The following is a 14,991-nucleotide window of genomic DNA, read 5'->3' on the forward strand; positions in this document are numbered from 1 at the left end:
TTTTTTTGCGGTACGCAGGCCTCTCACTGTTGTGGCCTCTCCCGTTGCAGAGCACAGGCTCCAGACGCGCAAGCCCAGTGGCCATGGCTCACGGGCCCAGCCGCTCCGCGGCATGTGGGATCCTCCCGGACCCGGGCACGAACCCATGTCCCCTGCATCGGCAGGCGGACTCTCAACCACTGCGCCACCACGGAAGCCCCTTCTGTGCAAACTCTCAATGGACAGAAGCTTGGGTTCTGTTCAATGATCTCCATCCAGAAACTGAGAGTATACAAAATATTAACACCAGGAGATACAGAAAACAGCATGTTTCATGATGATACACCCAGAATTACTTTAGGAGGCACCAAACAGAAATGACACGGAGTTAGAACCCTCTTCTCAATGCAGATGCCACACAGCCAAGTAGAAAACTCAGTTGGAAGACATTTACTAACCTAGATTCCATCTTGGCCGGAATGACTGTTTAAAGCTCCTCTTTATGAGTTGCAAAAAAACCATAGCCCTTTAGAGGCCAATAATAGTAGCTTTTACTTGCAAAACTAACATTTACTCACTGCAGCTAAACTGCAAAGCATTGTGAACCCTGGAGAGCAAGGTAATTAATCTAATTAAGCTGAACACATAAGGGTTTTCAAGTGGATAAAACTGCATCGTGGGACACGATGGGACGCCCAGCAGCAGTGCCTGCTCCATTCACGGAGCAGGCAGAGGTGAGAGCAAGCCAGTCCTACAGAGCTCAGCCTTGAGTTTTCCAAGACGATTCCCTTCATCAGACCCTCCAGCCCCTTTAGAAAAAAGCAACTTATAAGATTATATCCTATTAAAGACCCTAACATCAAAGTCAGAAAACTGACCGATTTAAGACTTAATCAGCTTAATTGTGAGATTCTGCTTGTCAGCAACATACCAAGCCTGTCTTGTTCCTTTCACATCATGATGTGGAGGCTTCATTACTCAAGAAGCGGAGGAAGGAGAGAATCAATCAGAAAGAATTACACAAGTTGCTACAGAGAAGGCTTTCAGTTTTCACTTTATGTCAGTGACTCACTCCGTGAGAATACTGCAACTCATCCTCATCAAACTCAGCTTCTTTTTCCTTCGTTAAAAACAAAACAAACGGGACTTCCCTGGTGGCGCAGTGGTTAAGACTCCATGCTCCCAAGGCAGGAGGCCCGAGTTCGATCCCTGGTCAGGGAACTAGATCCCACATGCATGCCGCACCTAAGAGTTCACATGCCACAACTAAGGAGCCCGCCTGCCGCAACTAAGACCTGGCCCAACCAAATAAATAAATAAAATATTAGAAAACCAAAACAAACAACAACAAAATAACCCAAATTATTTTGTATCTGGACTCTCTTCTGGAAGTAACAACGCAGTCCCAAGAAGGATCAGATGGAAGGGGGAACTGTTTTAAGGAGGACACACAGGCTTGCTCACGATTCATTCTGCTAGGACCCAATCCAAGCACACTTGGAGGTTTTCAGCAGGTATCAAGAATAATCTTGCCTGTGGATGGTGTCTTACATCTTACACTTTACTTCGGCATATAACATGCTTTACATATTCTAGCGAAACTAGAGAAAAATAAGTGAATCCATATCAGGGACTTCTCTGGTGGCGCAGTGGTTAAGAATCCACCTGCCAGTGCAGGGGACACGGGTTCGAGCACTGGTCCGGGAAGATCCCACATGCCGCAAAGCAACTAAGCCCATGTGCCACAACTACTGAGCCTGCACTCTAGAGCCCCACGAGCCACAACTACTGAAGCCCGTGTGCCTAGAGCCTGTGCTCCGCAATGAGAGAAGCCAAGGCAATGAGAAGCCCGCGCACCAAAACGAAGAGTAGCCCCCGCTCGCTGCAACCGGAGAAAGCCCGCGTGCAGCAACAAAGACCCAACACAGCCAGCAATAAATAAATAAATTTAAAAAATGAATCCATATCAGACCCAAGGATTACAAACACAGACACTCCCTAGTATTGCTGATGTGACATTTTTTTCTTTCAAAGAGCAATGATTTTTTTTTTCCACTTGCTCTTGACTCCATACTGGGTTTCATATTTTTATCACATACAAGTGAGGAAATCTGGAGTTAATGTTCCAACAGGCACTCCTTCCATCAGCTTCTCACAGAGCCTTGCACCTGGCTTGGTGCGCATCAATGTTCGCATTACGACATGTCGTCATTTCAATAAATAGAACTCAAGTGTTACAAGATAACCCCAGGTTCTTGGGAGACATGAGATCTGACACATGTGAGTACCTCATTATACATCCAGGCCTTCTGCCAAGCAGAAGGAACAGAGGGATCACCTTCTAACATAAATGTTACAGGTCTCTCCTGCTCTAAGGATCAAGTCCAGTATATTTATTTCATTTACCACATGGGTCATTTTCCCTCCACTGTAAAGGAGAATCAGTGAATAAAAGCTATGTTAGTATAGCACAATGCTAGAGGATTTTAAACAAATCAGTGAGGCAAATCACTTATGGTTTTCATACCAAGCATACCTCGGACAGGCTCCATATAAATATTCCTTTCAGCTCAGAACACCATACATATACCACTTTGAAATACTGTATTCCACATGACCAAGAGACAAAATTCCACTGCCTTAGGAAATATAGGCTCACATGTTTACACTTTCATCTTCCATGCAGGCCCCATGGTCTAGGGGGATAACACAGGCCTGGGATTGGAGAAATCTGTGGGGTTACAGGACTTCCTCAGTTGCTAACAGCTTTCAAGTTTGGGAAAGTTATTTAAATTATATCCCAGTTGCTTTATCTCAGAAAGAGGGAACAAAGGTGACTACCAATTTCTAACTGCAGCAGAAGCAGCTAGACTTTGGGCAATTCCAAATGACTCAAACTACAAACATCAAGTTAATCTGTCACCTAAATCTCCCAGTCTTACAGGTGTGCCTTATAATTTGTCCCTCAAGTACCAACCAACCCACACACCTTCCACAAGAGCAGGTTTCCAGCTCTTGTTGAGTGAAGTGTCTGGAGGCATCTCTCATCATGTGCAGCGTTCTACAACCAGTCTCTTGAAGCACTTCTGTATACTCAAAAACCACATCCATACTAGGCAAAGGCTAAACCACAGAGTAGCTGAGCTAAGTAGCCTGCAGAAAACGGAAGCAGGAGTCACGCTCGCCTCTGTGCCAGGTGACCTAGAGTTAAAAAAACAAAGGGCTTTGGAGGGCAGAGGATCTTCTGATACCTGTAGTCACTGTGCTCTGCACACCACAGTGATGAAACCTCAGCTGGGGACGTGTTTCATGATATACAGCACGAAAGAGCCAGGAACATAGGATCTAATGTTTCAATTGTCCTCATAAGCCCAAAATTACACTGCATCTGTGAAAGCCAGAGACCACGACCACCCACAGCAGACCAGCAGAGACCAGACAAGATACAAGATTAACTAAAATGTCATCAAGGTACACAAACAAAGGAGGAATAAAGGACACAGTGACTCCACAGGTTACAATATTAACAGAACAAAATGCCATTCTATAGTGGCTCAAAGGAAAGAATACACGGAGTCACTGTTACCATCACTGGACACACACATCTAACTTAGTTTACTCCACTTTCCAGATCCTAAAATAGAACTAAAACAATTTCATAAGGATCATTTATTAAACTAGCAGTGACCTTCAAATTAAAACACAGGAGAGGGCTTCCCTGGTGGCGCAGTGTTTGAGAGTCCGCCTGCCGATGCAGGGTACACGGGTTCGTGCCCCGGTCCGGGAAGATCCCACATGCCGCGGAGTGGCTGGGCCCGTGAGCCATGGCCACTAAGCCTGCGCGTCCGGAGCCTGTGCTCCGCAACGGGAGAGGCCACAACAGTGAGAGGCCCGCGTACCGCAAAAACCAACCAAACAAACAAACAAAAAACATAGGAGACATAAGACTAAAGGCTTTTACATCACATCTTACCAGGCACATCTCACTTTCCTGTGCTAGACAAACGCATACTCTTGCGGGGGGGGGTGGGGGGCGGTGTTAAACCATGCCCTCCCCAGGCTGCAGAGGTTCACTTGGGTGGGATGCAATGACTCTCTTCTTCAGAGGACAGGCTTTTTCAAGGCAGAGTGATAGTTAACCTGAGCTCACTTCTGCAGCTGGTTATCTACATCATTTCTACTGCAGCCATTTATCAATTCAACAAACATTTATTCAACGCCTACTCTGTGCCAGGTCCTGTGCTCTCAGCGTGGCTTCTTCCTAGCAGACAGAGGTGTACCCAGGCCCAATTAATTTCTTGGCTGGGTTAACTTTCCAAACCCTCTTTGTGTTTACCTTTCCAGCAATGCCAAATTCATTCAGTGCCTAAGGTCACCAGCATCCTAGTTTCGTGATGCTCCTTTAATTACATTTTGGTGCCAAGAGAGCCCTTTCCCTTGGTTTCCAAGCTCATCTCTCTAGAAAATCCAACCAGCTCATGTTCTTTGTCTTCCCTCTTACTCAGTACCTCATTGATCTAACAATCCCATGATGAAGTGCCTTGATCTATAAGGGCTCATCCCTTTCCTTATTCAGGCAACTCTGATATCCTACCTTCCCTACATAATTCATCTGAAAATAATCTAATCTCTATCTGTATCAATCACCTCCCCATGAAAAAGTGTCAATAATAATAGCACTGACCACTTCGTAAAACACTTTCAGTTACACCATCTCAACTAAGCCTCACCAATACTGTGAAATAGCCAGTACTTCACTCATTTTACACACGAGGAAACCAAATAGAGAGAAGCAACCAAGTCCAAAGAGACAGGAATTTGAGGCCTGGAATCTTAAAATGCCCTAAGGGAATTTAAAAGAGTAGGATCCAGCAAGGAGTTGTCAGGAAAGAGCCTGGAATGAAGCTGCAAAGGTTAAATTACAACGTATATAGGAGTTATTTCTTAAGGAACACTTGCACATCACACATGTTAATCAGTAAAAAAGGAAAACATCCATTTGGCTCTTCAAGAGTTAGAATTTTAAAAGAAGCATGATCCAGAGGGGAGAAAAACTGACTACAAAGAATTATAAAGCTTAAAAAAAAAAGAGAGCAAGGATTCCAGGATTCTCAGACAAAGAAAGTGGAGTTCTGTCAGCAAGGTGAGAGAAGAACCTATTTTTCTGCCCCAGTGTCCCAAAAGATTAAGACCTGGTGGGTGACGTGCCCACATGCTGACCACAGAGGTGGCCAAACTTTCAGTTACCTGAACTCACGCTCATACCCACGAGCCTCGTTCGATTCCACCCAAAAGTTTTCTCCTTGCGAGGAGCACAGTAGAAAACACAATTGTTAAGAAAATTTTTTAAAAAGTAGAGCGGGATAATTTCCTGTGATCCACTCAACAAGATGGACCAATGCTCTGATTTTCTTGCCTACAGCTTCCCAAAGGCCCTACTGCAATGGACAGCTACATCTGCTTGAAGAAAGTAGGGAACTGAGAGTCAATCTCAGCCTAGTTTGTATTTGATAACAATCTGTGTATCAAAGTATTCATAGATAAAGGGATATTCTGTTGTTTTTCTATTTAGCTAAAAAATGCCATGCTTTTACTATCTGACTACTAGAGATACTTCCCTTTAGGGTTTTGTTGTGTCCGGATTTTGTTTTGTTTTGTTTGTTTGTTTCTTCATTTGTTCATTTCATTCATTCATTCATCAAGCTTTCCATTGAAGTGGCATGTGCTATACAGGACTGTCATGCATGCAGTACAGGTTTTGTGATAAAATGTAAAACTAGGCCTTTATAAAACACCATTCCTTCCTACCAGGTGACAGCTATATACCTTTGAAGAAGTCACAATACTTCTTTGAAGAGGTTCCTCATTAGTAAACGAGGGATAATAGAATCTACCAATTCCGTGTTAAAAGTGGTTTTCTGAAAGCCAAAACCAAATGATCAATCTGAAAGTATGTTGTAAGTATTACATGGATACAGCATGGATCTCTGTGGATCAGGAAACCTAGTAGAAAAAGTGTAGTTACCTTCAAGAAACTTCCTAGGAATGTGCGTGTGCATGGCACGTTATGTGCCCGTGCGTGTTTTTTTCGGCAGCCAGAGTGGGAATGGCTTTGTGTCCTCCAAGCAGCATTATCATTACCCAGGTGCAACTATCTCTCTGCAAGCATCTGAGTTCAAGGTAGAAACAGAACTTGGAGACAGTGTCTAGATACCTGACCTCAAATAGTATGGATATTATGTTGCTGCCATACCAACATCTATTTCTAGCATTCCGACTCTAGACCTCTTTTTTCACTCTGCTCTTGATCCAACAGCTTGAATGGTGGAGAAGATACCTGAAATGTCCCAAGCCCGTGATTCTGTGATCAGGGAGTATCATCATCTCCACCCTGCTGGTGACCAAAAGCTGTCTGAGAGTCACTTAAAACAAGTACCACTAGGAAAGAACTTTCGAAAGGAAACCCTAGTGGCTTCCAAATTGGCAACTTAAAGGAACCAAAAGTTAGTGAAGTCACATAACAACTAAGGGCAATTTTATTAGCCTCGTTCAATGAAGCAAAACTTGGACCAAAAAACCTCATTATTCAAACCAGATGCTGATTTTGTAACATTTACTTCAATGATGAACTGTTTCAATTTTCTCTTATTTTGAATACGTAATATAAAGCAGGCAAATCACTACATTAATAAAGGCACACCTGAAATTTATAAAGTCAGTTTGAAAAAGAACTGAATGTAGGAAACCCGTTTTCAAAAGTTTATTGCCAGGAGCATTTTTTTCTTTTTTAATCATGTGACAAAAGAAGTGCAATAATGGGTTTAAGACAAGATCAGTTATGGGCAGCAATGAAATTACCCTTTAATGATGATTAGCCCCAAATCTTGATTACTGTCAGCTCCTATTATCTGGTCACAAGGCACACAAAGTGCTGTGTTCCTCCATCTCAAACAAGAATGAAGGATGGGCCCTCAAGGTGAGGGGTCACATAAGACAAGGAGGCAGAGGAGGCTGACCACAGACCCCAAGTGCCTAAGAGAAAGCAAAATGTTTATAAGAATGTCTACTAAGCACCAAAGTTACTTTTTAAGAAAGCCTGATAATCTCCCTCTTTCAAATGATGAGTCTCTCTCTCTTGTCCGAAGAATGAGGAGGAAACAGATCTCAACTCCAGAAAAAAAGTGAGTATCTCTGGTGACAGATGCAGCTGGGTGGGTCCTGGGAGAATGTGCAAGCTGACCATGGGGAGCCCAGAAAGACTATTATGCCTTGGGACATAATCCCAAAGGGAAAGGGGAACACTCCTTGGATTTGGGGCTATTCAGAGGTGGCAGAGCCTAGCTGTGCAGTTTCCAGGTTCTCAGAGTTGGGCGCAGTGAAATGCTACCCTGCGAACAACGCAGCCCAACCACCAGGGGCCACTTCCGCTGTTTTCTGAAGACAGAACTAGAGCATTTTAGAGATGGGAAAGATCAACGCCTTCATTTTACAAACCAGGAGACTCAGGACCAAGGAGGTAGAATGAATGGGACTAACTAACAGTAAAGCCAGTTCTCCAGCCAGGCATCCTGACCCCTAACTCCCTGCCCCCACTCAGATGACCGTGAGGCTCTGAAGAGCAGTTTCTAAGGATTGCCACTGTCCAGCAATCACTGCAGTCCATCACAATTAGGAAAGGACACACTCCTCTTCTGCCTTGGGTGTGCTCATTTTGGCGATTCAACACCAGACAGTTGCAAAAGACAATCTACATTCGCACTGGAGCTATAAATACTATTTATCAAAACCCACCATGGTCCAGGAGCCATATTAGCACCAGTGTTCATTCTCCTTGCAATGCTCACAACCCAGGAGGTGTTTATAACCTCATGTTACTGAAAAATGAGGCTCAGAGAGGTGACGTAACTTGTTTACGCTCACACCACCAGGTAAGTGGCAATCCTGGCTTCAGACCAGTTCTTCTAGCCCCCTGAAAACACTGTGCTTCCTACTACACCACCAGCCCTCCAAGTTTTGCAAAAGAAAGCATTCCCCATCGAACTGATTATGACCGTGGCACAAGAAGCTTTGCCTAGTGACAATATCTGAATTGTAATATAAGAAACAAATGGATCCTGAACAATGGTAAGAAAGCTTCTAAAATCTGGACGTAAACATGAGTCTTCTGGTGACTTAACTAAGGAGAGCAGTTTCCCGCAAAATTCCAAGTTTTTCCTTCCTAAAATCTTTGTTCCACCAACCCTGGATATTCTGTTTATTACTCTTATTTCCTCTTTCAAGCAAAAGCTTAAGACCCCACAAGCAGATGAGGACAACGGGAATTTTAAAAAGCAGGTAAGACGGTCACCAAACTAAGATCGACAAGACCATGGAATGATGGAGAACATCATTATTATTCTAACTCATAGCCTTCTTGTGGCCGGCCAGCCTCCACCCGTGCTTTCCACCTTCTGGCAACTACCTGCCACCTTCACCTTCTACAAACACGGGCACTCGGCCAGCATGGAGATTTCTGTTCTCTGACTGAACAAACACCTTTCACCTTCCAGTCAGAACACAACCCTGAAACCACGATTCATGGTGGGTTTGGTGCTACTGACATCTTCGCAGTTTGTAGTCTTCTGCCCGTAAGAATCTTGCCTGGCCTGTTTAAAGCTAGAACATTCCAAAGAGGTCTATTCTTTTTTTTTTTTATTTTACTGAAGTATAGTTGATTTACAATGTTGTGTTAGTTTCAGGTGTACAGCAAAGTGATTCAGTTATACATATGTATATATCTATTCTTTTTCAGATTTCTTTCCATTATAGGTTATTACAGGATACTGAATATAGTTCCCTGTGCTATATAGTAAGTCCTTATTATTTACCCATTTTATATACAGTAGTGTGTATATGTTAATCCCAACCTCCTAATTTATCCTTTCCCCCTCACTTCCCCCTTTGGTAACAATAAGTTTGTTTGCTATGCAAAGAGGTTTATCTTTAACCAAGCGAAGACCTGCAGGATTTGAGCCTGCTTTCCTCAATACAAAGGCCAGGCAGGTAAACGGGTGTGCTCTCAACAAAACACAACCAACCTCATTTTCCTAGTGACTTTTTGGAGTTTATTTACTGGCAGTTTCAGGTTCTGGAAACACAAAAACAATCGGCTCTGCCCTCCAGGAGCTCACAGTCTGGTGAGGGTGACAATACCCTTGAAAAGATGAATGGTGGTATCAGATGATGAGCGTGAGAACACGCAGGTATACCAAATACTATAAAGAAATAGGACAGAAGAACCAGGGAAGCGTCATCAAACAAGGGGCCATATGAATTGGGTTTATAAGACAAGCAGGAGTTTTCAAGGCAAAGAAATGGAGGTTCAGGACCACTACAAGCAGAAGGGACTGTACATTCAAAGATTCATATCTACGAAGAGGCCTGCAGTCTGGGGAGTGAAGAAAAGCAGTGTTTATTCACGAGGGAGGTAGGGAACGGGTAAAGGAAGCATCTCAGACTATTACAAAGGGTCTCTATAGGCTTGTAAGAGTCAGCGAAGGTTTTAAAGCATGCTTAGCTTTTTTTTTTTTTTTTTAAAGAAAGTAATTCTGGCAGACATGGCCAAGTGTGGACAGGACTCTAAATCAGTGCTGTACAAAAAAAACTAAATGCGAGCCACAGAGCCAAGCCACATATGTAATTTAAAATTTTCTAGGAGCCACATTTAAGGTAAGAAAAAACAAGGGAAATTAATTTAATAATATATTTTAACTCCCTTAATCCAAACTGTTATCATTCACTATAATCTGTCAATATTTTGAAAATTATTAATGTGATAGTGAGATAGTTTACATTCTTCTTTTCTCATGCTAAGTCTTTAAATCTGGCACACTTACAGCTCACCTCAATTTGGGAGAGCCGCATTTCAAGCGCTCAAAAGCCAGATGTGGTGAGTGGTTACCATACTAGACAGCACAGCTCCAGATAAATTACATACAAGACCCACTTAGCAGGCTGTAGCCAAGAGTCCAAACAAGAGATGATAAATGTCTGGGGAGCTATTTCCAGCCCTTGGACATATACTAAAGTGCCACTGAAATGCAATTTTACAAACATGTAACTTATTTTTTGTTTTGAATAGATAATAATTCACATGGTTCACAAATAAAAATAATACAACAAACAGTGCTATCCTCACCCTTTTTGTCTACCCCCCCACCCTCGCATTAAAGAGAACCATTTTAGTAAGTTTCTTTTTTCTGTTTGCTTATCCTTTCAGTATTTCTTCATGCAGATATGAATGTAGACTCCTTTCTACACCAAAGGTAGCACACTACCTACTCTGTTCTACACCTTGCTTTTTTCATTTTAATAATATGTCTTGGAGATCTTTCCGTATCACTGCATGAAGAGTTTCCACATTCTCTTTAAATGCTACACAATATTCAATTGTATGGATGATTCACAGTTTATTTCACTGGTCTCCTACTAATGGATATTTGAATTGTTTCCAATCTTTTCTATTATAAACAACGCGCTAATGAAAAACCTCCTACATATGTCACTTTATATGTATTCAGGGGGTACCTGTAGGGAAAAAGTACCAGAGCCAGATTGCTGGGTCCAAGGGTAACTGCATTGGTAATCCTGACACAGCTAAACTGGCCTGCATAAGGGCTGTGCAATTTTGTACTCTCAGGAGTACGGTACACATCTGGTCAACAAGGTACGATTATCACATTTCAGAAGTTTTGCCAATCCAATGAAGTAAAGAGTGCTGCTTAGTTTAAATTTGCATTTCTCTTACTATGTCTGAGTCTGAAGATCTTTTATTTGGTTTAGAGACAATCTATATTTCTTGTTCTGTGAATCATATGTTTGTGTCCTTTGCCTATTTTTCTACTGGTTTGCCAGTCATTTTCTTATTCATTTGTGGGAGCTCTTTATATAGAGAGATTAGCCCTTTGTCCACTGTAAATTTCTTCCCTCAACTGTTATTTGTCTTTTGAATTTACTTATTGTGTTTTTTACCAGGCAAAATTTTTAAATCTGAATTTAGTCTAATTTATCAATCTTTTTCTTTTCAGGTTTCTGAATTTTGAGTCATAGTTTAAGAGGCTTAACTTTTAACTTCAAAGTTAAAAGGAATTTACACGTTTCTTCCAGCCCTTTCATTTTAAGCAGATATGAATATATATTCATATGTTGAAATCCTTGTTAAAAATATCATTTTCACTTTTTCCAAATGAAGTAGACCAGACCATTTTATGAATGCCTTCCTGATTTCTCCCTCCTTTCTTTTCATAATTCTTTTGAATATCACACTGATCATATAAATTGAACTGGTCAAGATGGAATTTATTTGAACGGTACGAGATACAGAAACAACTTCATCTTTCTCCAGAGAGCTACCCACTTGGTCCAAGACCATACACTAAAAATTTCATCACTACCCCACTGGAACCATAATTTTAAAATACTTTTCTATTTTTATAGACAGCAACCTGGATTTTTATAAACTCATGGTTCTTATTCTCTAGTCTAGACGTTACAGAGGTAAATACAAGTTATGATCTTCACTTATTTACAGGAACTGCCAAGTTTTGTAAAAACTGCATTCATACAGCGGTATCTTTACTCCCACGTCATCCTCAATAGTTTTTCAGCAGACGCTTGACCTGAAAGAGATATACAGACACAAACTGCCACTGAGAAATTTACAGTTGCGAGGCTGCCAAATTGTTTTTCGCGAGTCATTTGTTTAAAAGGCAAGCAGCACACCACGAGGAAAGTTTGGCAAAACTCTCATCAGTGACAAAATTCTGGTTTATCCAAGTTCATTTTAGGTAATCACCAGTGTGATATTCAAAAGATTTATGAAAAACAAAGAAAGGAGGGAGAAAAGAGAGGGCGGTTCAGAAGATATCTGGTCCACCTGAGTTGGAAAAGTGAAAACTGATTTTTTTTTTGAGTTTTCATAAACATACATAAATGCTTCATGAATTTGTGTGTCATCCTTGCACAGGGAATGCTAACCTCCTCTGTATCATTCCATTTTAGTATATGTGCTGCCGAAATGAGCGTGGAAAATATTCTTTAACAAGAATTTAAAATTCCCAATCAATTCTACTCAGAAGTTTCTAGTAAACCAGAACTTTTAAAGTAAAAATGAGAAAGGTATAGTATTCTATAGGTATTCTATGTCCTTTTGTTCCAATATTAATTCACATCTGCTATATTAGCGTCTGTCAAGTTGTATTCAATAAATGCATACTGTATATTGTCATTTGAGGTTGTGAAGTTAGTCATTATAGCTCAGTTTCTAAGAGAGATTTAGACACACACACAGAGTTTTGAGCAGTATACCCTTCGAAAATAGAAAGGAGATCAGTTCCTATAGAGGATGCTCATGTATTTGACACAAATTACGGAGTTCTACATAGGGGATAATAGTACCAGAAAAATAACAATGGCAACAGAATGCTCCGACATAAGTAATAGAGGAAATGCTGGAGAAGTGGGCCAGGAGAAGAATCCTGAGAAGTCAAAACTCCCCAGACGAGAACAGAGCATAGCTTCCAGGATGTCTGTGATGTTTCTAAAAGAAAGAGTCGGGGTAGAAGCCACCAGTCCTGTGAACAGAGGTGGCCCAGGGGTGGCCTCCCTGTCTCCCCATCACCCCCCACCCCACCCCACGTCCCCTGAGCCGCTGCTTCTCAAGTCAATGACTCACAAACCTGATCTCTGGCCCTGAGACGACGCTCTTGAATTGCAACCTTTTTTCAACTTGTGAGCACCTCATGGAGGCGATTCACCCCCATGCGCTACCTAAGAGCCCCTCTCCTCCAGCTAAACCCTACCTGCTCCCCTCTATGTCATCTTCCTCTTCTCCTAGACACCTTCACACCTTCCATTTTAGGCATCTTTGACTCTCTTCACACCCCACAACAGCCAATCCCGCATCCTGCTCTCCCCTCTTGTTTCCAATGCCCCTCATATTTCAGACCCTCCTCATGACCCTGTGCTTACTTCCTAATCTCCTAACTGATTTCCTTGTTTCCTCACTCCCCCATTTACAATCAATTCTTTCCTAAATGGTACTTTCTCCAAAACCTCCAATGTTCCCCATTTACTTACCTGCCAGTCTGAAGTCATGTCATTGATCATTTCATTCATTTAATTAATATTTGCTGAGTACCCACTAGGTACCAGGCACTATTCTAGGCATTTGGGAGACAGCAATAAACAGACAATAAATTCCTGCTTAATTTTGTCTTAGCCTGTTTTTTCCCTCCCCTTCACCCCACTAGTCCCCTAGATAACTGTATCTATAAATAAATCTAGACCAGAAGTTATATTCTGGTATATTTACATATTCAAGGATGCCTAACAAGCCTCTACTAAGTGTTGGATCCAAGACTGAGCAAGACAGATGTCTTTTCCATTTGTCCCACTCTGGCCTTCCCTTCCCTTCCTGCTCTGCATGCCTTCTCCTTTCCTCGCCCTCTAAACCCTGCCCATCCTGAAATACACAGTCCAAACCCTCCAAACTCTGTAAAGACTCTCCTGGGCACTCTGGCCCGTGGCAGGGGCCATCAGCTCCTTTCTGTCTTATGACACCGTTTACCTTGTGAAAGTGCTTAAAGTTTTCATGCTGCTTTGTTTTGTTTTATTCTTCATTAGTTTAATGAAACTTCCTAACTGGAGTAGAGGTCTTTCAGAACCGGATGCATTTTTCCTAGTAGAATTCCACAATCACAGAACATAACAGCCAAGGAAACCCTCTGACTCCAGTTCATCAAACCCATCTTGCTTCTTGAGGAAACTTAGGCAGGGAGAGGTTAAGTCACAGTATCAAGTGCTAAAAAATAAAGTGAATAAATATGAATGGCAGATGAGCGGGCATACTGCCCTTTGTCCCACAGGGTAGAAGATGTCTGAACTGCTAGTTGCAAGCAGTTCTTTTCCCCTGGAATCCATGCATGTGTTCCCAGGTTGTCTGACAATTTTCCGACGGCCACTGCTGAGCTGAGGCCCAACTAACCCAGAAAAGCCACCCCAAGTGATGGATTTGCCCAGTTCTACACTGTTGCCCTCTTTCCAGTTCCCCACTGCCTGCAGACTGCTTGAGACCTCAATGACGCTAAACAACTCAACTCTAAGGCATACATTTTCCAGATGCCAGACCGCTCGCCCCTCACCGCCCCTGTGAAATCCGGGGCTTCCCTTATCTTGCTGTATCAATGCTGTGTTCTCTGCTCTGGCCTGGGAGCTGCCCCTACAGGAAGCCAGAGAGCACCCTGAAGGAGGTGGCTGGTACCAGCAGGAGCACCCAGGCAAGGTAACGTGGAACTGCAATTAAAAGTAACTACAAGTTCAAAATAAGAATAACCCTGTGAGAAGTATTCTTTGGAACAGGCTGGTATAATCCAGAAGTCATCTATAAAGCCATGAGATGTGGCATGATGTGCAAATGCCAGGATTTTTATCATGAGCTCCGTGTCTATTTCCCTGTATTCATGTTGATCTGCTCCCCACTCTTCACACGAAACCCAAGAGGGGATGTGGGGTGTTTTCATCCCACTCCGTGTGCCTACTGAAATGGCAATGGGCACTCAGTAATGTTTCCTGAATCTCCTCAAAGTCAAAGACCAGTTATTCTTTGCTTGAGCTGAAAACAAGTCAAATTTAACAGAAGCACAGTCACGCACATGTGGCCAATGTAGATAAGGGCGTCTCCTGTTTGTACATTTCTCTGTGGGGCCCAGAAGAACTGATAGTCTTAATTGGCCACAGATTATAAAGCCCACATTCATCAAAGTAGACTGGAGGTAATTGCCCTTCAGATGTTATTTTAGGCAGCTGTTCCATTATTCACAAGTAAATCTGTGCCCTCAATTTACAATAATCCTTCGATGTCGTGGTCTTTCGGTATAGCTGAATCCCAAGACCTTGGAAGCTACCAGTAGCTCTCTCTCAAGCCAACTTTGAGGACTGTTTGGTGGCAATATTCACGAGGGAAGAAAAATCTTG

At 42.4% G+C, this 14,991-nt stretch overlaps 1 protein-coding gene and 1 non-coding gene across 2 annotated transcripts in view; both read right to left on the reverse strand.

The window, feature by feature from the left end:
• JAZF1 (JAZF zinc finger 1) overlaps nt 1–3,035 on the reverse strand; it is a 271,289-nt gene extending 268,254 nt beyond the window's left edge. Inside the window, exon 1 of the mRNA XM_024755086.1 lies at nt 2,969–3,035. Coding sequence (XP_024610854.1) covers nt 2,969–3,020 — 52 coding nt within the window. The 5' untranslated portion in view covers nt 3,021–3,035. The remainder of the gene's footprint in view (nt 1–2,968) is intronic.
• An 8,903-nt stretch (nt 3,036–11,938) lies between these two features.
• On the reverse strand, nt 11,939–12,040 carry LOC112406335 (U6 spliceosomal RNA). The gene has a single exon (XR_003004538.1). It is a non-coding gene; the product is annotated as a U6 spliceosomal RNA (small nuclear RNA).
• Nucleotides 12,041–14,991: the final 2,951 nt, after the last annotated feature.

This window comes from Neophocaena asiaeorientalis, unplaced genomic scaffold, assembly GCF_003031525.2.
Source record: "Neophocaena asiaeorientalis asiaeorientalis breed wild unplaced genomic scaffold, Neophocaena_asiaeorientalis_V1.1 scaffold36, whole genome shotgun sequence".
In the NCBI taxonomy this organism is placed as follows: domain Eukaryota; kingdom Metazoa; phylum Chordata; class Mammalia; order Artiodactyla; family Phocoenidae; genus Neophocaena; species Neophocaena asiaeorientalis.